Source organism: Cherax quadricarinatus, chromosome 61, assembly GCF_038502225.1.
Source record: "Cherax quadricarinatus isolate ZL_2023a chromosome 61, ASM3850222v1, whole genome shotgun sequence".
NCBI lineage: Eukaryota > Metazoa > Arthropoda > Malacostraca > Decapoda > Parastacidae > Cherax > Cherax quadricarinatus.
The window spans coordinates 10,222,850-10,247,507 of NC_091352.1; the positions used below are offsets into that span (position 1 = coordinate 10,222,850).

The window sequence follows — 24,658 nt, forward strand, 5'->3', positions numbered from 1 at the left end:
TACTATCTTCAGCTAGTATTTTTACTGCTGAATTATATGCCATCCTTACAGCGCTTATCCGTATTGCATCTATGCCTGTGTCATCATTTGTGGTTGTCTCAGACTCCCTTAGTGCTTTACAGGCTATACAAAAATTTGATACACCTCACCCCTTAGTCCTCCGTATCCAACTTTGGCTACGCCGCATCTTTACTAAGCATAAAGATATTGTTTTTTGTTGGGTCCCTGGTCATGTTGACGTACAGGGCAATGAACAGGCAGACACTGCTGCGCGGTCAGCAGTACATGACCTACCAGTTTCTTATAGAGGTATTCCATGTACGGACTATTTTGCTGTAATATCTTCCCACCTTCACACCCGTTGGCAACAACGTTGGTCTACTATGCTCGGCAACAAACTTCAGTCTATTAAACCGAGTATAGGTTACTGGCCGTCTTCTTATCACCAGTGTCGAGGTTGGGAGACTACTCTCTCCCGTCTTCGCATTGGCCATACTCGTCTTACTCATGGATATCTCATGGAGAGGCGTCTTGCTCCTCTCTGTGAGAATTGCCAAGCTCCATTATCAGTCAGCCACATTCTGTTGGACTGCCCACTTTATCAACGAGCACGCAGAATTTACCTCTGTCGTCGTCTTCGCCCCGCTGCTCTCTCTTTACCTTCCCTTCTCGCTGATGGACCCACCTTTCATCCGGACTCTCTCATTGACTTTTTGACAACGACTGACTTACTTCACAAATTCTGATACTTTCAGCCCTTTCTACTTGAATCTCTTGCTACCCTCTACCCCCGTACTATCCCCTGCCCCGCTGTTTTCTGTAACCTGCTGATCATCCCCCCTCCCTTCTGCCATCCAATTCCCTTGCTTCCTTCCCTACCCTGCAGCGCTGTATAGCCCTTGTGGCTTAGCGCTTCTTTTTGATTATAATAATACATTGCCCTTAAACAGGACATCTCCACTGCCTCCAACCGTCTCCTCGCTGCTGCATTTACCACCCAAGCTTCACACCCATATAAGAGTGTTGGTACTACTATACTTTCATACATTCCCTTCTTTGTCCCCATAGATAACGTTTTTTTGACTCAACATATACCTCAATGCACCACTCACCTTTTTTCCCTCATCAATTCTATGTCTTATATTATGTTAATATAGACATCTTCATTAATCCATCTATGATATTTTCTTCAAAATTATATAAGAAACATGTTACAAAGCATTTAAACATGCAGTGTTTATATGCTATGGAGGGGTGGTAGTCAGTGGAGGGAAACCATTACATTTTTCCTGGTCCAGCATTAAACATATGAATCTGCATTGGCCCAGTCACCGCTCTTAATACATAACGCTTTTGTTTACAATTTTCGGCATGAATTATTCATTACTTCTCCCTTTTTTATGATGGCATCTAAAGGTAGTTGTTAGAAACGATTAAACTCGGTGAACATGGTATGTCGATGGTAATATGGCTCTGGGCCACAATATAGGTACTGGCTACCTACATTGACTTCTTACAAACAAGTATACTACTCGCCTCTCGCCCTACATTAAGACTACAAATATTTTAAGGTAAGTAATGAATGTACTGTGAATGTATTTTACTTTTTATTGTGTTTTTTAATGCCTAGTTCATTTACTAACTTAATTTATTTTTTGTTAATATTTTTGGGTGTCTGGAATGAATTAATTGGATTTACATTATTTCTTATGGAAAATATTACTTTGGTTTTCGTCCATTTCGGATTTCGACCAGCCTTCTCGGATTAAGGATGAAAACCGGGGGTACACTGTATAGGATCGGACAGGACCCAAGTGTCCTGATGCTGGTGAAGGTCTTATGATCCATGGAATTACAGCCACACTACCTTCCTTTGGATCTGTCCGAATAAGTTTTCATTTTCCAGGTGCTTTATGACCCCTCCAGGTTTGGCACTTCTCCAGGAATGCATTAAAAAGGTATTCAATTGTTATAATGCAGTAACAGCATGTTACATATTTATTTGTATATCAGTTATACACAATAAGTGATCCATCTGTTACCACATTACATGTATTTTAATTCTAAGAGGGGTGCATGATGCTGGTGAAAGGATTCTTTTATCTAAGGAGTCAGACCTACATTCCACTTCCTTGGATCACACCTAATTACCTTCCATGCCATAGGTGCTATATGACCTCTCTGGATTTAGTGCTATGAATGTAATTTTAATTATTGTAAATAGAATACATTATATAGGTAATAAATCATATTTTGAAGCATTGGTAAGTCGTAGTTTATACTCATTACTGTCTTAGTTTCACCTTTAAGCTAGCATTTACAGGCCCATTTTGAAATCCTTTTGGTGGGTCAGTGACTAGTAGTATGAAGCGACTATGACTGGAGCCATTTTTGTGCATCCTGCTGACTGATGAGGCCACTAGCGAAGGCTTTATTCACAAAGTCTTGTGTTGTCTTACCAGCCACACCACTCTTGCTCCGAGTGTCACCTGTGTGGGAACAGTAGCACAGTTGCAATAAACACTAAAAAAAATACATTTTTTTTTCCAACAAGTTGGCCGTCTCCCACCGAGGCAGGGTGGCCCAAAAAAGAAAAAAAATCCCCAAAAAGAAAATGCTTTCATCATTCAACACTTTCACCACACTCACACATAATCACTGTTTTTGCAGAGGTACTCAGAATACAACAGTTTAGAAGCATATACGTATAAAGATACACAACATATCCCTCCAAACTGCCAATATCCCAAACCCCTCCTTTAAAGTGCAGGCATTGTACTTCCCATTTCCAGGACTCAAGTCCGACTATATGAAAATAACCGGTTTCCCTGAATCCCTTCACTAAATATTACCCTGCTCACACTCCAACAGATCGTCAGGTCCCAAGTACCATTCGTCTCTATTCACTCCTATCTAACATGCTCACGCATGCTGGAAGTCCAAGTCCCTTGCCCACAAAACCTCCTTTACCCCCTCTCTCCAACCTTTTCGAGGACGACTCCTACCTCACCTTCCTTCCCCTAAAGATTTATATGCTTTCCATGTCATTCTACTTTTATCCATTCTCTCTAAATGACCAAACCACCTCAACAACCCCTCTTCTGCCCTCTGACTAATACTTTTATTAACTTCACACCTTTTCCTAATTTCCACACTCCGAATTTTCTGCATAATATTTACACCACACATTGCCCTTAGACAGGACATCTCCACTGCCTCCAACTGTCTCCTCGCTGCTGCATTTACCACCCAAGCTTCACACCCATATAAGAGTGTTGGTACTACTATACTTTCATACATTCCCTTCTTTGCCTCCATAGATAACGTTTTTTGACTCCACATGTACCTAATGCACCACTCACCTTTTTTCCCTCATCAATTCTATGATTAACCTCATCCTTCATAAATCCATCCGCCGACACGTCAACTCCTAAGTATCTGAAAACATTTACTTCTTCCATACTCCTCCCCAATTTGATATCCAATTTTTCTTTATCTAAATCATTTGATACCCTCATCACCCTACTCTTTTCTATGTTCACTTTCAGCTTTCTATCTTTACACACATTCCCAAACTCATCCACTAACCTTTGCAATTTTTCTTTAGAATCTCCCATAAGCACAGTATCATCAGCAAAAAGTAACTGTGTTAATTCCCGAACACCCTAGCATTTACTTCTTTTACAACCCCATCTATAAATGTATTAAACAACCATGGTGACATTACACATCCCTGTCTAAGACCTACTTTTACCGGGAAGTAGTCTCCCTCTCTTCTACACACCCTAACCTGAGCCTCACTATCCTCATAAAAACTCTCTACAGCATTTAGTAACTTACCACCTATTCCATATACTTGCAACATCTGCCACATTGCTCCCCTATCCACTCTATCATATGCCTTTTCTAAATCCATAAATGCAATAAAAACTTCCCTACCTTTAAATACTGTTCACATATATGCTTCAATGTAAACACTTGATCTACACATCCCCTACCCACTCTGAAACCTCCTTGCTCTTCCTTTGATTTAGGGAATTGGATCTGTGCTCCAGTTCCCCAAATTAAGCCTGAATGCCTTCCACATCCCCCCCCCAGGCGCTGTATAATCCTCCGGGTTTAGCGCTTCCCCCTTGATTATAATAATAATAATCCTTGCTCTTCCAAAATCCTACATTCTGTCTTACCTCTACCCCTCAAGGAAGGTTCCTTGATGTTGGTGAGGGGCTCTTGATTTAGGGAATTGGATCTGTGCTCCAGTTCCCCGAATTAAGCCTGAATGCCTTCCACATCCCCCCCCCCCAGGCGCTGTATAATCCTCCGGGTTTAGCGCTTCCCCCTTGATTATAATAATAATAATAATGGAGAATGGGTGATCCTTGTGGGTTTAACGCTTTCTTATGATTATTATTATTATAATGCTTCTCAGGGAAGGTTCCTTGATGTTGGTGAGGGGCTCTTAATCTAGGGAATTGGATCTGTGCTCCTGTTCCCTGAATTAATCCTCCACATTCCCCCCCCCCCCACAGGCGCTGCATAATCCTATGGGTTTAGCGCTCCCCCTTGACTATAATAATACAGTGGAGAAGGGAGGTGTGATATAGGTAAGGTTGTGGGAGTGTGTTCTTGATTCACATAATCGTTCAATCACTACTTTTATATGCAGTATTGATGTTGCATCCCTCTGCTCTGCAGCGCTGTGACCCTATTAAGATTAGCGCTTTCTTGATGATATATATAGTACATTGCACTGTATGACCCTTGTGGGTCTAGTGCATAGTTATGCTTATACAGTACATACCTTCACCCCTAATGTGGGTCCAGCCAGGGCAACTCATTCTTCCTCTATAGTACAACTGAAATCTCTTGATATATGGGGAGACGCTAATATTACAATTATGACCCATGAATTCGACTTCGTCGTTCCTCCACAGTCTAAAAAAGAAAGTTTTTAAATAGTAAAAATAAAAATTATCAAAAAAGCGCTAAACCACAAGGGCTGTAAAAATAAAAGAATACTAATATCGGCCTTTACTCAGATCTTAGCTGTATAGCCCTTGTGGCTTAGCGCTTCTTTCCCCTCAAGGAAGGCTCCTTGATGCTGGTGAGGGGCTCTTGATTCAGGTAATTGGATCTGTGCTCCAGTTTCCTGAATTAAGCCTGAATACCTTCCACATCCCCCCACAGGCGCTGTATAATCCTACGGGTTTAGCGCTTCCCCCTTGATTATAATAATAATAATAATAATTAGCGCTTCTTTTTGATTATAATAATAATACTCAGATCTTAACAGTGCTGTATAACCCTTCCCCTCAAGGAAGGTTCCTTGATGTTGGTGAGGGGCTCTTGATTTAGGGAATTGGATCTGTGCTCCAGTTCCCCGAATTAAGCCTGAATGCCTTCCACATCCCCCCCAGGCGCTGTATAATCCTCCGGGTTTAGCCTCTTCAAGGGGGGCTCCTTGGCGTGGTGAAGAGGCTCTTGGTCTGAGGAATTAGCCCTGTCGGTCTTCTTCCTCAGACCGAACCTAATTACCCCCCATTCTCCCCTCCCCTATCCCATCCTCCCCATCCTCCCCTTTTTCCATTCCTCCTCCTCCTCCTCACCCCTCCCTTTTGCCCTTCCTCTTTTTAGCCTTCGTGATTTCTCCCACAGGCGCGCTAGTTCCTAGGTAGGGGAAAGGACACCGGGGTCGATCCCATTCCGTTGAGGTTTCTTGGCGGTGGCGTAGTTTGCCGTGGAATCTGGATTGCCTAGGGATGTCCCGATCCCTCTCCGGTATCCCGGAGTAGCTTTGGGTGTCTTTTGGGCGACGGGTGTATCTCTGGAAGCCACCTTTCGGATTCCGGGGGTGGTGGCTGAAGGAGGTATGCTTTGTGGCGGATATCCGGCCGCCCTCTCTTTTGTCCACCGAGGTAGCTCGGCAGATGTGAGGTTGCTATCCCGGATTGCTGGTTTACTGGCATGAAGGGTAGGGTATGGCACGGGTTCCATGCTGCATCTGCGCTACTAGCGGTGTCGAGTCCTCTTGGGCGCGGAGGGAGATTTCCGGCCCTTTCATTCCTCCTGGGAACTATTCCTCCCCGCTCCCCCCTTTTTTTATTCTTTTTTTTGTTTTTATTTTCTTTTCTTCTTTCTTTTTTTTTCTTAAAAACAAAAAGCAAAGGAGTAACCTAACCATGGCAGCCCTAGTCCATGAAACCACTACCCCCGGGCCCCTTCTTGATACCGCACCCCATTCTGACCCTGCCTTGTGTTTAGACCACTCTTCGGACACTCCTGATGCCCCTGTACCTCTTGCTGGTGCCGTTTCCTCACCCGCTTCAGGTACCGGGGCTTCGACTGACTCCTTCGATTTGTCTGAACTCCGCTCTCCTTTGACTATGCTTCCGGCTTCTCCCTCTACGGTACGGCAATTTTCGAATCGCCCACCCATTTCATGCCGGACCAACTCCGGTCCTACTCCTAAACGCCAACGTCAATCTCCTGATGATGCTCCGTCGTTACCTTCCCATTCTACTCGGAAACGACCGACACGTCAAGCACTCCCTCTCCACGCTCAGTTTCGGACCACACAATGGACTAAATTCTTTACTTTAAGACCAACTTCTTCTTCTGCCTACCTTTCTGACCATAGTATTGCCAAAGCGCTCCTGCGTCATGTTGGCAGAGATATTTCATTTCACGCTCTCAAGAGCGGTACGCGCATCGTCACTGTCCAGAATGCTACCCAAGCTCATGATCTTTCTCTCCTTTCGAATATCGATACTACTCCTATCACTATTGAAAAACATCTTTCTCTCAATTCTTGTAGTGGTACTGTCATTCTGCCCCATACCATAGTCCAACAGAATTTCCAGTCATGTGGCAATGACATTTTTGAACAGCTGGAACTCCAGGATCTCCCAATCCTCAAAGTAGACACTTATGTCCTTCCTGCCCGGGGGCGGAGACGTTACCCTTGCAATGTGGCTCGTTTAACTTTTGACAGCCGAGAACTCCCGTCCTCTGTATATGTCGCGGGACATCGGTTACAAGTTCGAAAGGTGATACCTACACCGCAACAATGTAGAAATTGCTGGCGTTTTGGTCACCCAGCAAAATATTGCAGATCTATGGCCGAATGCCCAGTCTGTGGTGCCGACAACCATTCTAATACATCTTGCAGTCAACCTCCATCTTGCCTTAATTGTAATGAAGCTCACCCTTCGTACTCCCGCCGTTGCCAGGTCTACTTAAATGAACGTGAAATCCGTTGCCTCAAAGAGGCAGAAGGTCTCCCTTATGCTATGGCAGTTACTCATCTCCGCCTCCAAGGGAGACTACCCCGTGTTTCTTATTCTCGTGTTTCCAAACATCCCCCCACTTCTGGGGTCCCATCTTCTGCAGCCTCCTCTGTTGTTACCCCTCCCATAGCCATTACGGCATCTAATCCTTTTGCTGTCCTTGGCTCTGACGTCCCGACTACAACTCAGTCTGTTCTCACATCTTCGCGTCCTTCCTCACAAGCCCCAGTATCGACAAGACCTCGTACGACACCTAATACCAATCGCCCCTCTACTCAGAAGTCCAAAAAATCCACATTGCTCAAATCTTCTTTGCCCCTTCCTTCCCTTCTTCCACCTCCACACGTTACCTTTCCAGTCTCTGTACCTAGTTCTTCCCCTCTCTCTGGCTCTATTACAAGTGTGGAGATTCACCCTCCTCCTCGTACTATGCCTTCCACCCCCGTCCCCTCCCAAGTTTCTCCCTCTTCTGTCACCTCCCAGGTTTCTACCTCTTCTGTCCCCCCCCACACTTCATCTCCAGTCCCTTACACTTTTCCCTCCCCCTCTACTTTGGTACAGTCCATTACTGTCCCAATCTTTACTCACCCTCCTCCTCCTATCTCCAATATGGTTTCCCATACATCTTTGAATTCAGAAACACTTGAAGCCATTTCAGAATATATTGCAGAGACTAAACCTTCAATGGACACTGATTCACTTCCTGTTCCTTCTCTTCCCTCTCCTCCATCTTCACAACCCCATTCTTCGCAACGCTCCGTTCCTTCGCTACTTGAACATCTTCCAATGCCACCACACGTTGACTTTTCTAACCCCTCTAGTCCGTAGGTGCCTTTACCTACAGATTCCTGATATTTTCTTCATCGCCAATCATGGCCTATTTACAGTGGAATATCCGCGGCCTCAGGGGTAATCGGGGTGAGCTTCAGATGTTGCTTTCCAGGTTTTCCCCTGTTGGTGCTTGCTTACAAGAACCAAAATTACACTCGGCTGTTTTCCAACCTATCTCAGGCTATAATTTATTGTATTCTTCGGATCCTTTCTCAGATGGGACCTTTAATGAAAGTGCCCTTCTTCTACGCAATGATATTCCGTACTGTCAACTATTTGTCCATACCTCGCTGCATTACACTGCAGCCCGTATCCACTTGAATAAGTGGTTTACAATATGTTCTTTATATCTCTCTCCTTCTCGAGCATTTTCTATCCCAGACGTTGCCTTTCTTGTTTCATCCTTACCACCACCACTTCTGTTACTTGGTGATTTTAATGCCCACCATTTCCTCTGGGGGGGGTCTCATTGTGACTCACGTGGCATTCAGTTGGAGGCTTTTCTTGCCTCTCACCCCCTCCATGTTTTAAATACGGGTACTCCCACCCATTTTGATCCTCGTACTCATACTCTCTCTTGCATCGATCTATCAGTCTGCTCTTCCTCCACTGCACTAGACTTCACCTGGTCTGTTCTACCAGACTTACATGACAGCGATCATTTTCCGATCATTCTTACTTCTCCTTCCTATTCACCACCTTTCCGTAGCCCTCGCTGGCAATTTGATCAGGCAAATTGGGATCTTTACTCACACCTCACTGCTTTTAGTGAGGTTCCTTCTTCATCCTCCATTGATGAGCTCCTACACATCTTCTCGACATCAGTTTATACCGCAGCTTCTCATTCTATACCCCAAACCTCAGGCAGGCATTCTCAGAAGTGCGTGCCTTGGTGGTCTCCTGCTTGTGCTCGTGCAGTACGTTTGAAACGTGCTGCATGGGGCAGGTACCGGTACAATAGAACCGCTGAGAGACTTGTTGATTTTAAGCAGAAGCGTGCGATCGCTCGCCGTGTCATCCGTGAAGCTAAACGCACTTGTTGGCGAGACTATGTTTCCACCATCACCTCTGCTTCTTCTATGAGTGCAGTCTGGAAAAAAGTGAGGAAATTGAGTGGTAAATACTCTCCTGACCCGGCTCCTGTTCTACGGGTCACTGGTGTTGATATAGCAAACCCTCTTGACGTTGCCATTGAACTTGGCACACATCTGGTCCGTATTTCCCGAGGGCTCCATCTATGCCCCTCGTTTCTTTCCTCAAAGTCTGCCAGAGAGTTAGTACCCTTGGACTTTTCTTCTCTCGGAGAAGAACAGTATAATGTGCCTTTTACACTTCAAGAACTGGAGGCAACGCTCTCAGCTTGCCGATCATCGGCAGCTGGGCCTGATGACATTCATATTCGTATGTTACAACATTTACATCGGTCAGCCCTTGTAGTCCTCTTACACCTCTTCAATCTTATTAGGGCACAAGGAGTTCTTCCCCAGCTGTGGAAATCTGCCATTGTTCTCCCTTTCCGCAAACCGGGTACTACAGGACATGATGCCTCCCACTATCGCCCCATCGCTCTTACAAGTGCAGTTTGCAAAGTGATGGAACGCCTCGTAAATCGACGTTTAATGTGGTATTTAGAGACTCACAACAGTCTCTCCGCTAGTCAATATGGCTTTCGTAAGGGTCGTTCTACCATAGACCCCTTACTACGCTTGGATACGTATGTTCGTAATGCCTTTGCGAATAATCACTCAGTTATTGCCATATTTTTTGACCTTGAGAAGGCATGACACAACTTGGAGGTATAATATTTTGGCCCAGGCCCATTCCTTAGGCCTCCGAGGCAATCTACCATCCTTCCTTAAGAACTTTTTAACTGACAGACATTTCCGTGTTCGAGTCAATAATGTTCTTTCCCCGGACTTCGTCCAAGCTGAAGGTGTCCCTCAGGGATGTGTTCTAAGCACAACACTTTTTCTCCTTGCTATAAATGATTTGGCCTCTGTTCTTCCACCCAATATTTGGTCATCACTCTATGTTGATGACTTCGCTATTGCTTGTGCAGGCGCTGACTGTCACCTTATTGCAGTTTCTCTCCAGCATGCGGTCGACCGTGTTTCCACTTGGGCCACCACACATGGGTTTAAATTTTCAAGTACCAAAACTCACCAAATTACTTTCACTAGACGCTCTGTTATCTCCGATCATCCTTTGTATCTCTATGGCTCCCGTATCCCCGAACGTGATACAGTCAGGTTTCTAGGCCTTCTCTTTGACCGTCGGTTAACCTGGAAACCTCACATTACCTCTCTGAAGGCAACTTGTCACAGCCGGCTAAACCTTCTTAAAACCCTTGCTCATCTTTCCTGGGGAGCTGATCGTCGAACTCTGCTTCGCCTACATTCAGCCCTCGTTTTATCGAAACTCGATTATGGTGACCAGATTTATTCCGCGGCCTCTCCTGCTACTCTCTCTAGCCTTAACTCTATCCATCACCAAGGCTTACGTTTGTGCCTTGGTGCTTTTCGCTCTTCCCCTGTTGAGAGCCTCTATACAGAAGCAAATGTTCCATCCTTGTCTGATCGCCGTGATGCCCATTGCCTTCGTTACTATGTACGCTCTCACGATCTACACAATCCTTCCATTTATAGAATGGTCACCGATATTAGTAGACATTCTTTATTCGTTCGCCGCCCCTGTTTGCTCCGTCCCTTTTCTCTTCGCCTACATTCACTCTTGTCTTCCCTTCAGTTACCACCTTTATATGTTCATGTAGCATCTCACTTTTCCCTACCCCCCTGGGAAGTTCCAGCTGTTCGGGTCTGTTCTTTCTCACTCCCTTGCTCGAAAGCTCAACTGCCTACGGTGGCTTCCCGCTCTCTTTTTCTTGATCACTTCCACTCCCATTCTCATGCCACCGCTGTGTACACAGATGGCTCTAAGTCTTCAGACGGCGTCGGATTCGCAGCAGTGTTTCCGGACAGCGTCGTACGAGGGCATTTACTATCTTCAGCTAGCATTTTTACTGCTGAACTGTATGCCATTCTTGCAGCACTTATTCGTATCGCATCTATGCCTGTGTCATCATTTGTAGTAGTCTCAGACTCCCTTAGTGCTCTACAGGCTATACGAAAATTTGATACATCTCATCCCCTAGTTCTCCGTATCCAACTTTGGCTACGCCGTATCTCTACCAAACATAAAGATATTGTTTTTTGTTGGGTCCCTGGTCATGTCGACGTACAGGGCAATGAACAGGCAGACACTGCTGCGCGGTCAGCAGTATATGACCTACCAATTTCCTATCGAGGTGTTCCATTTCTGGACTATTTTGCTGCAATAGCTACCCACCTTCGCACCCGTTGGCAACAACGTTGGTCAACTCTGCTCGGTAACAAACTTCATTCTATTAAACCAAGCATAGGTTACTGGCCGTCTTCTTGTCATCAGTGCCGAAGTTGGGAGACCACTCTCTCCCGCCTTCGCATTGGCCACACTCGTCTTACTCATGGGTATCTCATGGAGAGGCACCCTGTTCCTCTCTGTGAGCAGTGTCAAGTTCCAGTATCGATTAGCCACATTCTGTTAGACTGCCCTCTCTATCAACGAGCACGCAGAATTTACCTCCAACGTCGTCTTCGTTCTCCTACTCTCTCTTTACCTTCCCTTCTTGCTGATGGACCCTCCTTTAATCCTGACTCTCTCATTGACTTCTTGACAACGACTGATTTACTCCACAAACTCTGATGATACTTTTCGCACTCCCCTCAGCCCTTTCTGGTTCAGTCTCTTGCTGCCCTTTACCCTTTCACCATCCACTGCCCCGCTGTTATCCGTAACCTGTTGCTCATCCATCTCCCTTTTGCCACCTGATGCCCTCGCTTCCTTCCTGCCCTGCAGCGCTGTATAGTCCTTGTGGCTTAGCGCTTCTTTTTGATTATAATAATAATTGATTATAATAATAATGTATAACCCTTGTGGGTTTAGCGCTTTGTTTTTTATTATAATCTGGGATCAGACATTCCCTCGAAGGTGGCTCCTCGATACTGGCTTCCCTGAATTGAGCTTAACTACCTTCCAACCCCCCTCACGTGCACTGTAATTATACGGGTTTAGCGCTCCCCATTATATTTGGTACTGGTGAGGGGCTCTTGATCCAAGGAATTTAATTAGTCCTTCGAGTTTAGTGCTTTCCTATGACTAATGCAGCGCTGTATGACCCTGGTGGGTTTAGCGTTTAGTTTTGATTAATACGTGTTTCAGGGCATTTGATCCAGGGAACTGGGGATATCCTCTTTTTCCTCGATTCAAACCCGATTGTCTCCATTTCCCAAGGTGCTATATGAAGTACGGTTTATTGCTGTCTTACGAATCTAATAATAGTACTTGAATGGTTTGTTAAGAGTTATTTAATATTTTGAATTATTTCTATCCCCGTTTTCATTAGTATTTTCCATTCCTTCAGGTTTAATGTTTAACAATATTTGTGTTATTTAATATTTCCTTTTATACAACTAAATATCGCACTTTATTCCAATCATTTTTGGGGTAACATTTGCAGCACTATACGACCCTGGTGGGTTTAGCGCTTAGTGTTAATTATAGCTAATGGGGTAACATTTAAGTATTACTTGCGCTACAGCGATCACGTGACTTTTTGAGTCAATCAGCAGCAATCACAGGACTTCAATCAGCAGTGATCCCGTGACTTCCACCAATGAGCAGCGATTACATAACTAGCCAATCAGCGGTGTTAACATGATTCTGCAAGTACTGCCATTCTTCTACGATGTTTCGATGGGGGATGTTGCTCGAATCTTCTTTCGTGAAGTAGGTGAGTAAAATGGTATCATATAACCCATATGGGCTTAACGCTTTTTTTTAATTTAGTAATATCATCTTTGATGCAGATTGACTTCATAACAGGAAGTAATTAGGCTATTGCACCAACTTTGATTTAAGATATGCTCTTTCACTTTCGGCTATCTCCATTAACTCCTATCCTCGCACACAATAATAATAACCATAATTTTTAAAGGGGTGGAGGGATAAGCCAGTGGAAGGACTCGGTCAGATGTCCAAAAGCTCCAGCTGCGGGTCATCATATAAGGCACGCGTCAGGAAACACTTGTCTTGTTGCCTGACAAACCTAACCTAACCTAACCTAACCTAACCTAACCTTACCTTACCTTACCTTACCTTACCTTACCTTACCTAACCTTACCTTACCTAACCTAACCTAACCTAACCTAACCTTACCTAACCTAACCTAACCTTACCTAACCTTACCTAACCTTACCTAACTTAACCTAACCTTACCTTACCTAACTTAACCTAACCTTACCTTACCTGACTAAACCTAACCCTCACACACCCTAACCCTGCAATCCTTAGCACATTCCTCAGCGCAGCGCTGTGAAAATGATCTCAAAAACTTACTCATTTATGGGTATCCCGATTTTTTGTTGAATAAGGCGAAATAACTTGAAAGGCATGTAGTTTGCATGAGTGACTAATATCAATAAACAGCATTAACAACTATTGTGTGCCGGACTCTGCGGTAGTTTTACTTATAGTAGTAAAAAAAAACGGTTAAAAATATTGAACAATATAAAATTGCGATACCGACAAGCAGCGGAAAAGAAAACGCAATAATTTTTGGATATGCTTAATGGCAGCTGCTCTGGGACCTGGTCACTCCAACAGGACGTTTGGAGTGACCAAGGTCCCAGGACGAAAACTGTTTCCATTAAAAATGTCTTAAATTATCACATTTTGATACAGTGAACACTGAAGACACCATACACATAGATCTGCTTCCACTGCTATTTAATAGGCACTCGAAAAAATAAAATTATCCCACTTGTGCCTCGAATATCCTGCCTGACTTTGACTTTTCGAGGGTAAGTCCTTGTTTTAGGTAAAGTCTCTTGATCCAAGGAATTGGAGCTTCCCTTTCCGTTCGTTTTAAACCTTATTACCTACCATTCACCAATCTGGCTTTCTCAGTTACAATAATCAAAGTAGGCTTCTTGACAATAAGAGGCTCGTGATCTATAATTCTGCTTTTCTTTGAAAGAACCTGATCCTCTTCCGTTATTCCAGGCGCTATATGGCTAACTACTGGATTAGCGCTCCTCATGAATGCAATAAAAAAAATAAAAAAATATGTTAATGCAACAATCGATTTACACTGATAATTAGGAGGATAATTAGATTTGATAAAAAGAAAGGGGTATTTCCAATTCTTTGGATCGAGAGTTCTCAGCGAACATCAAGGAATCCTCTCGAAGGGATTGCGCAGTTAGTGCGGCCTTATTATCAATACAAAAACATTAAATACATGGCGGAAGCACTTAAGCCATTGGGGGTTATACAGTTCCTGAGGATATGATAGGCAATCATGTTCGATGTGAAGGAGGATGGATCCAATAGAGGTTTTCAAGAATCCTTCAGCATAAAGGCAACTACCCTGAGGGGACCGTGGCCTTAATGATATGTATATTGCTGTTTATATATATATATATATATATATATATATATATATATATATATATATATATATATATATATATATATATATATATATATATATATATATATATTATAATATGTCGTGCCGAATAGGTAACACTGGTCAGTTAGCAAGAACTCGTTTAAAATGAAGTCCTTTATAAAATTTTCTCTTATACATTTAATTATATATTTTTTCATTAATGTTAATATAAAAATTAATGATTTTGTACGAAAAGAACCTTAGGAAACTTACCTAACCTTATTATAACAAGCGTAATTTAATTTAGCCTAATCCAACTACATATATTTTATACAAGTTTACAATAATTTAATAATAAACAATTACAATGAAATATATTTTTTTCGTTAGGTTCAGAATGATTTTTGCGAAATTATTGCATACACAAATTTTCGCTTGCCTTATTCGGCAAGAAGAGCGTTGGTATTTAAGGCAAAATCGCAAGTTTTACCTATTCGGCACGACACACACACACACACACACACACACATATATATATATATATATATATATATATATATATATATATATATATATATATATATATATATATATATATATATATGCAATAAGATCACAGTAAACAGGTGATTTCAGAATATGCAAAACAACCACTCTGAAAGAATAGAGAAATTCCAAGTGCTTTCGTGACTACTCACATTATCAAGTCACGAAAGCGCTTGGAATTTCTCTATTCTTTCAGAGTGGTTGTTTTGCATATATATATATATATATATATATATATATATATGAGAGTATAGTTTTACCAATATATATATATAGGCTGGAGGCAGTGGAGATGTCATGTCTGAGGGCAATGTGTGGTGTGAATATAATGCAGAGAATTCGTAGTTTGGAAGTTAGGAGGATATATCCAGAGGGCTATATATGTATATAACTTCAAGAGTGTATCAGTCTGTAGTGGAAGGAATATATATATATATATATATATATATATATATATATATATATATATATATATGCATATATATATATATATATATATATATATATATGCAGTAATCGCGAACGAGCAATAAAAAATGAAAAATAACCATAGAGAAAGTTGAATGATATTCAACACCCCCTGTAGCTATTTTACACTCGTATATGTGTATATAGCACTAAAACCTTATGGGTCATATAGTATAACTCACATGTGGCAGATGGGATTTAAACCTAAATGCATGACGAAATGTATCAACCTTTTTGGGTCTTAACTTACGAGATGGCTTTCTGAGCGACAGCAAGAGCCAGTGTTTCCCAGCCCTGGGCATCACTCGCAGGGAGGAAAGACACCATCAACATCATCGCCATCATCACACTCAACACTACACGTACTGCCATTGTCTTCCTGGAATACAAACCTAATGAAGAGAAAACACCAAGTTACTTTTTACATGCAGTTATTAATTTACCCTTAAAATACAGTGCAAACATTTTTTTTTATCTTTAAGTCAGATAAAATAAATATATTTCTGTGGTTTTAAGTTTAATAACAACATCACTATTTTTATTAGTTTTTCTATTAAATAGAATATAAATGTTTTTAAGGTACAATCAGGTAACCTGCACCTATCGTATATTCCTCACTCACATGCACATCGTGTTTTCCCTTGTAACTATATATAGACTTGAAAAGAGCTTGATCTGCAAGCGAAATGTTTTGTGCATAATATATGAAATCTGCTTATGTGTCTTTGTTGACCACAGATGGATAGATTGTAACTCAGGTTAATACTGTAGAAGCTACCAACCTCAGCGTAACTCGCAGGTGAAATGGAGAGGCAGCGTTCATTGTGGTATTTTATCGGCTCAGGCATATATGCCAGATTTTCATCTGAGAACTATCGATGCATAGTTTATCTATTATTTGGAACATATATTTCAGAAATATTAATTCCAAGCTAATGGTAGGTTTTAGAAGAGGAAGAAAGCTAGCAATTAATATTTACTTAGTATAGTTTCAGACAATAATTTATGCTAAAATATGTAATTAGCTATTGAGAGTGGTGGGAAAACCAAATAAACGAAGTGTCGAGGGGACAGGAAATGTAGTAGAACATTAAATAATGACTGAACTACAAACACACAACGACCAAACAAGAGTCCGATCTTGCTCAACTGTGGTTCTTTATCCCTCACCGCCCTTCAAAGTTTCAAAGTTTATTCTCTATAAGGATTACAATGCTGAGTTTAGAGAATTTGGTTATTGTGTGGTTTACATGTAGTAAAATAATGATTACAGAGTGTACCACTAGAACACCTAGCATGGCTAGGCATTTCGGGCAGACTTAGTTTAATTCTTAATTTTAAAATATTACAAATTATGGGGTAAGTTGGTATTATGGCTAAGTGACTAAATACTAGTTTGTGAGTTTAGCAATGTGAATGCTTTTGTTTTGGCACAGTACATAGTTTCAGTATTGGAGTATCACAGGATTCATTATTTTAAGATTGAGATTAATATTTCTGTTTATGGTCAAATGGGTGAGTGAGCGTAAGTGTGAACCACCAGGTGGTATTCGTGTAGTAAGTTGACGGGGTGTATCAGGGAGATAAGATGTTTTCTAATGGTAGTTTTGAAGGTGATGAATGTGTCTGCAGTTCTAGAGTTCTCAGGTAGGGTGTTCCAGATTTTAGGGCCTTTGACATGCATTGAATTTTTGTAAAGGTTTAGTCGGACACAGGGAATGTCGTAGAGATGTTTGTGTCTGGTATTATGCCTGTGGGTTCTGTCACAACTATCAAGAAAGCGTTTTAGGTCAAGGTTGATATTGGAGTTTAAGGTCCTGTAGATGTAGATTGCACAGTAGTAAGTGTGGATGTACTGAACAGGGAGTAAGTTTAGCTCTATGAAGAGTGGGGGGGGGGGTGTTGCCAAGGATGGGATTTAGTGATTATTCTTACTGCAGCTTTTTGTTGGGTTATTATTGGCTTTAGGTTTGTTGCTGCAGTTGATCCCCAAGCACAAATAGCATAGGTGAGGTATGGGTAAATAAGTGAGTGGTATAGTGTGAGAAGGGCATTTTGCGGCACGTAGTATCGTATCTTGGAGAGGATCCCAACCGTTTTGGATACTTTTTTGGTTATGTGTTGGATATGGGTGCTGAAATTCAGGTTGTTGTCAAGGTATAGGCCTAGGAATTTGCCCTCATTATGTCTGGTAATTAGAGTGTTGTCGATCTTAATGTTAATTTGTGCATCTCCTGCTCTTCTACCAAATATATTATAGTAGGTTTTGTCAGTGTTAAGCGTAAGTTTATTGGCTGTCATCCAAGTCGATATTTTGATCAGCTCCTCGTTAACAATGGTGTTGAGGGTGGCAAGATTAGGGTGAGAGATGACATAAGTCGTGTCGTCAGCAAAGAGAATGGGTTTCAGGTGTTGGGATACGTTTGGAAGATCATTGATGTATATGAGGAAGGGCAGGGGACCAAGGACACTTCCCTGCAGAACTCCAGTATCAAGTGGCCGTGTTGTTGATGCTGTGTCTTTAATGGTGACATACTGATACCTATTAGTAAGGTAAGATTTGAAATAAGCAAGCGCATGGCCTCTTATACCCTAATGGTCAAGTTTGTGGAGTAGGATGTCGTGGTCTACTGTGTCAAAAGCTTTTCTTGGGTCAATAAAAATTCCTAGTGGATATTCCTTATTTTCCAATGCTGTGTAAAGCAGATTAGCATTTTGATGATTGCATCATTAGTGCTTTTATTTTTCCTGAATCCAAATTGGCAGGGGTTGAGTATGTTTTGTGCCGTTATAAATGAATATAGTCTCCTGTGCACGAGTTTCTCAAAGATTTTGGATAGCAATGGTAAGTTTGATATTGGCCTATAGTTGTTTAAGTCTGTTGGGTCACCACCTTTATGTATTGGTGTAACCCTTGCCATCTTGAGTAGTTTCGGGAAGGTGCTAGTTTCTAGTGACTTGTTAAAAAGTAATGAAATAGCATGCGAAAGGACATGGGCCACTCGCTTGTACAGTAATGGTGGGACATGAGACAGATTCCCTGAGTTATTTTTAAGTGACTTTATAATCTCCGTGACTTCCGTGGGCTCAGTTGGTGCAAGATAGAAGGAATTTGGGAAATTCCCATCTAGGTAGTCCCCAGCATGGGCATTGGTATGTGGGATTTTATTGGCGAGATTAGATCCTATGGTTGAGAAGAAGTCGTTTATCTTATTAGCTGTGTCAGTGGGATGTAGTGGTGTTTCATTAGGTTTAGTTAGGACAATATTCTTGTTTTTTTTTCAGTTTGTGGGTCCCTAGAATCTGAGAGAGTGTTTTCCAGGTCTTTTTTATATCTCCTCTAGTGTCTGTGAATCTACTGGAGTAGTATAGTTGTTTGGCTTTCTTTATTACTTTGGTGAGAACTGATGAATAGTGTTTAAGAATATCTTTGTGTATTAAGCCCTGTCTATATTGCTTTTCATATTGGTGTTTCTTGTCAATGGATTTCAGAATGGTGCTGGTTAGCCATGGGCAACCAAGCCGTTTGTTTGTGATCTGTTCAAGGGAAGTGCTTTTAAACCAGGGAATTAGAACTATCCTCCATTTCCTTAGATCAAACCTGACTTCCTCTCGTTCCCCAGGCACTGTTTAATTCCTGCGGATTTATCGCTTCTCCATAAATAAAGTAATGATGTAATTTATCCCTCGTCTACGAGACCGCACACTCGTGTTCTCATATCACTGTTCATTTTCCAGGATGTGTGTAAAGCATATCCATGTTGTGTAACTCTATATAATAAAAAATATATTAGTTGCAACGCAAATAATAACCCTACTAACAAAAAATGGGAGTCAAACAATGTAGAAAATTCGGCACTTTGGTTTGTTATTATTGCTTTCATCACTCTTGCTTTAATTATAGCTTAATAATGAGTATGTTTTCACTGTTGTTTCATTTCAGACCTTGAAATCTTTAAACGATAGCGTGTATTAATACATTTAAGATTTATAAACTGGGCAATATAGCTCCCTTTGCCAAATTTATTACACGTATACTGCATATATTGTTATGAGTATGTCTCGATAGTGTGCACAGAGAGCGTGAGCGTATATATATACTTGGAGGGGTGCATATCTTAGTACTTTAATTTCTACATTAATAATTCAAGTATTCTTGACTGGTGTTTAGGTGACATGCAGCCTTGATGCCGATAAAGGGGGCCCTCTTGATGCAGGCAATTGAACTGTCCTTCCATTCCTTGGATCGAACTTAATTGCCTCTAATTTTCTCAGTCGCTGCATGACCCCTACGAATTTCACGCTTCCCCCTAAATAATAATGATAATAAGTTAAACCTAATAAACTATAAAATAAGCTATAAATTTTAAAACAAATTCCAGCCACACAATAGAGTAAAACACTAATGCGAAGGACCTGGGAGTAATAATGTCAGAGGATCTCACGTTCAAAGGTCACAACAATGTTTCTGTCACATTGCAAGAAAATGATAGGATGGATAATGAGAACCTTCAAAACTAGGGATGTCATGCCCATGATGGTTCTCTGCAAATCGCTTGTTCTCTCTAGGCTGGAATATTGCTGTACACTAACGGCCCTTTTCAAAGCAGGCGAAATGGGAGACCTAGAGAATGTACAGAGGACTTTCACGGCACATAAATACGATAAAGCACCTAAACTAATGGGAACGGTTGGAGTCCCTTGATTTGTATTCAGGGGAACGCAGGCAAGACATATACATGATAATATAAACTTTGAAAATCCTAGATAGACTAGTCCCAAATTTGCACACGAAAATCACTCTCTACAAAAGTAAAAGATTGGGCAGGAGATGCACCATCCCCCCAATAAAAAACAGGGGCGCCAAGATTACGCTAAGACACAACACAATAAGTGTCAGGGGCTCAAGACTGTTCAACTGCCTCCCAGCATACATAACGGGGATTACCAATAGCCCCCTGGCTATATTCAAGAAGGCGCTGGACAGGTACCTCAAGTCAGTACTTGTTCAGCTGGGCTGTGGTTCGTACGTCGGTTTACGTGCGGCCAGCAGTAATAGAATGGTTGATCATAACCTGATCCACCAGAAGGCCTGGTTACAAACCGGGCCGCAGCGGTGGCGTTGATCCCCTAAACGCTCTCCAAGTAACCAACTACACACATTTCCTAAGATCATACAAAATGAGTTGATAATACTTGCTCATAAATTTCTTCAGGGTATGTGCAGTTTGTTTAGAGGTTCCCACTCACGATGACAACCAGTTTTGATGTGGCGATTAGTTTGTTGTCACTGAAGTTTGTCACTAGTTATTTATGGGAACTAACGTCCTCTTGGGTTTTTCTAAGATTATAGGCTTTTCCGGCATTGTTGAATCTCATTTCATGGACAGGAGTGATAGATATGCACTCTCGTTATCGTATATTCCGTAAGGCGGCGAGATACCATAGGAAAAACATGACTGGAGCAACAGTTGGAACCTTCACAAATACACAGTTTTAGTTAGTTTTAATTTGATATCTATTGTGGATCCCATGCCCATCCTGTGGGCGGTAGTCAAAGAATTAGAGAGACTGAGGCACAAAATTTGTGTTTGCTGAGTTTCAGTTATAATGACTTATTTACTGAGTTTATTTCATAATTCTCATCATCGAAGTTTTGGCCGTCGTGGCTGAGCGGTACCGACTCCGCCTTGTATCCGAGAGGTCGGCAGATCGAATCCATTGGGATTATGCTTAACATTAACGATTAATACAGAAGAAAATGGTAAAAGTTAAGATATACATATGATAATTTTAATACTGTTAGAAAATACTGGATTGGTATTAGAGAAAGCCATTCGCTTAATGCTGATTGAATGATCAATTTACTGTCGAAATATATGTGAATTATACTCTTATACTCCAGTCTTTTCCATTGATTCTACCTTATATATATATATATATATATATATATATATATATATATATATATATATATATATATATATATATATATATATATATATCGTGCCGAGTAGGTAAAACTGGTCAGTTAGCAAGAACTCGTTTAAAATCAAGGCCTTTCTAAAATTTTCTCTTAAACATTTAAAGATATATATTTTTTTCATTTATGTTAATGTAAAAATTAATAATTTTGTACCAAAAGAGCCTTAGAAAACTTACCTAACCTTGTTATAACAAGCGCAATTTAATTTAGCTTAATCCAACTAAATATATTTTAGATAATCTTATAATAATTTAATAATAAACAAACAAAATGAAATATATATTTTTCGTTAGGCTCAGAATGATTTTTGCGAAATGACTGCATACACAAATTTTCGCTTGCCTTATTCGGCAAGAAGAAATCAAGTTAAACAATGTACATCAGTCGAGTATTTACCAGTTAGGTGGTTGGTATTCCCACTTGATACTGGGGCAACCTTCAAAACAGTTTCCTGTTTGTATGTTGTGGGATTATCCATGTAGCTTCTGATTGTTTAATCAGTTATTTTAGATTAAAATATACTTAAAGAAACAGAATGACAGTCAATTGAACATGCTTCCCAAGAACAATGATTGAATTTAGTATTCGAAATAGTAATTTGAACGAAAAGAAAGGACTAATCAGCACTGTAGTAGGTGTATTGGACTTTGCTAGACAGGTTTTACTCACTGCCATTACCACACATTTATTTGTCTAACCTGTTTTTAATCTTTTTATAAACTGATATATTTATTCATTAATAAGGTTAGTGAAAATGAAACGACTTTGCTCTTGATATATCTTTAAAAGTTTACTATCATTTGCAGATTTGGTAATAAAAACACGAAAATGAATGAACCTATGCGCCAAAATTTGATGAGTCCAGTTTGTTTGCCTCGCGATTAGCAAATGGGATCGATTCTCCACTACTTTTTATGATAACTGTCCCACATGAGCTTACAGCTTCACATAAAATAATATAAGAGAAGATTGAACGCAAACGTTAGAGTAACGTCTTGTTATAACAAGACGTTACTCTAACCAGATTCTACTAGTTGTTCTCACAGAATAATGAGGAGAATCGTTTTTATTACCTGTTTTTTAACTATTGTAAATTTAGTCTATTACATTATTTTGCTAGAAGTTCTTTGTAGTTAAATTTTCGATCTTAATCTTTTGTGTGTTACTTTGGCGAATTTCTTAGGCAATTCAAAGTAGAGCATAATTAGTTGAAAACTATAGTTTGTGAAGGGAAAGAGGACTAGTATTTCCTGATGCGGGTCTTAATGATATGATGACCCACTGCTGAAGCTTTTGGTCATCTGACCGAAGACTTCCGCTGGCTTACCGGTCCACCTTTTTAAAAATCATTGTTATGATTATAACCATTAAACATGTATTATTTTTTTGAGGAATTTGTTCGCTTTGTTTTATAAACTTTGTCATTTCATATCTATAAGATTAGGCACTTTTATTTAAGTTATACTTTTTAACCAAATAATCTGTTTTAATGGAAATGTTTTAATTCTCTTTCTGTCATTTTTCTTTCCATTTTAACTAGATAATTTTCTTATTCAGTGGTCCTGCAGTGCCCTCTTATTCACTTTTTCTTATTTAATAATGCATAAAATAAAGACCTTGATATTATGTGCCAGCTTTCTATGTCTTTGGATGATATAATTTACTGATTTGCTGATTTTTTTTAAGGGATGCATTTTCCACTAGTCCAGATGCGACTCGTTTGAAATTATCCCGTGATCGCAATCAAAATCTTCTCCCACTTAACATTCTGTAATAAATTCCGTATGAGTTGGTAGTCACTATGTATGTAATCACAATGGTTTTCCTTCCCTTTCATTTTCTATGATTGCAGTCTATCTTAAAGTATAATGATCCTAGGTGAATGGAAGCTTTATGCAATATTGTCAAGACTGTATATAAAATTTTGTCTATCACATTCATTTGCATGCCTCCGCATATGTATTTTCGAAGAGAAACTCTCAGTGAGTTAAGTGAAGTTTTCAGAGCTTCCTTTGGGACAAAACATGTATTTTTAGAAGCCTATATGTTGTTTTCTTGGTGCATTCCTGGGAGTAAAATATTTTCTGTTTGTGAAAATAAATGCTCTCGAATTGACATTATACTACCCGCGCTGCCAAGTGTAATCATCCATGTTATTTTAAACTATTGTTCGATAATTATTAGGAAGTATTGATAAACATACATTAACATAACCTAATCGAGAACAGAAAATATTAAAATTTCCGTGTCATTTCCAGTGTCAAGAAATGCACAAAGGGCAATTTATATGAGACTGGCTGCGTAAAACGAGTTTGTGTGCTTAAGGAGTAGAATTCACACATGATGTTGGAGGAGAGTAATGTCATGTGTGTGTTGGAGGAGAGTAACTCTCATGTGTGGGGGGGGGAGAGTAGCTCTCATGTGTGTTGGAGGATAGTAACTCTCAAGTGTGTTGGAGAAGAGTAACTCTCACGTGTGTTGGAGGAGAGTAACTCTCATGTGTGCTGGAGGAGAGTAATTCTCATGTGTGCTGGAGGAAAGTAACTCTCATGTGTGCTGGAGGTGAGTAACTCATGTGTGCTGGAGGAGAGGGATTCACATGTGTACTGGAGAATGACTCGCATTTGTAGAAGGGTAGGGACTCACATGCGCGTTAGAACGCAGTGATTCACATGGACGTAAGGTGGATTAACCCTCTCTGGTCATACAAAGAATCTCCATTATAAATGTAGAACTGCATTTCAGTGCTTGAGTGTAAGACAGACCGGATGCTAGCAAGCAAACAGGATGAGAAAGTATTGCCTAACAGAGGATTTCTAGCAGGTGGGGAGGAGTTGTTAGCTGTGTTACCAAAGAACATTTTATGATGATATCGTATCCTCAGATGAAGAAAAACAAGTTTCAGTCATTAATAATGTAAGATCACGAAGAAAATAAGCCATTTCTCTTGTAAGGAAAACTGACAGCTTATGTATTAATTTTCATTTTCACTTTTATCATTAGCCAGAAAAATGGTTATGCTTATTGAATGGTGCATATAAATGTACATGC

General features: G+C 40.6%; 1 protein-coding gene across 2 annotated transcripts; it reads right to left on the reverse strand.

Moving 5' to 3' along the window:
- Positions 1-1,594: 1,594 nt before the first annotated feature.
- On the reverse strand, positions 1,595-20,893 carry LOC138854505 (anti-lipopolysaccharide factor-like). Of its 2 annotated transcripts, none has more exons than XM_070098217.1 (4): positions 20,822-20,893; positions 15,872-16,013; positions 4,802-4,935; positions 1,595-2,489 (listed from the first exon to the last, which is right to left on the reverse strand). In XM_070098217.1, exons 1-4 carry the CDS (start codon positions 20,823-20,825, stop codon positions 2,374-2,376), a joined length of 396 nt encoding a protein of 131 aa, XP_069954318.1. In that variant the 5' UTR covers positions 20,826-20,893; the 3' UTR covers positions 1,595-2,373. The 2 variants fall into 2 exon arrangements, with proteins under 2 accessions (XP_069954318.1, XP_069954319.1); XM_070098218.1 differs by lacking the exon at positions 20,822-20,893 and adding an exon at positions 16,404-16,431.
- Positions 20,894-24,658: the final 3,765 nt, after the last annotated feature.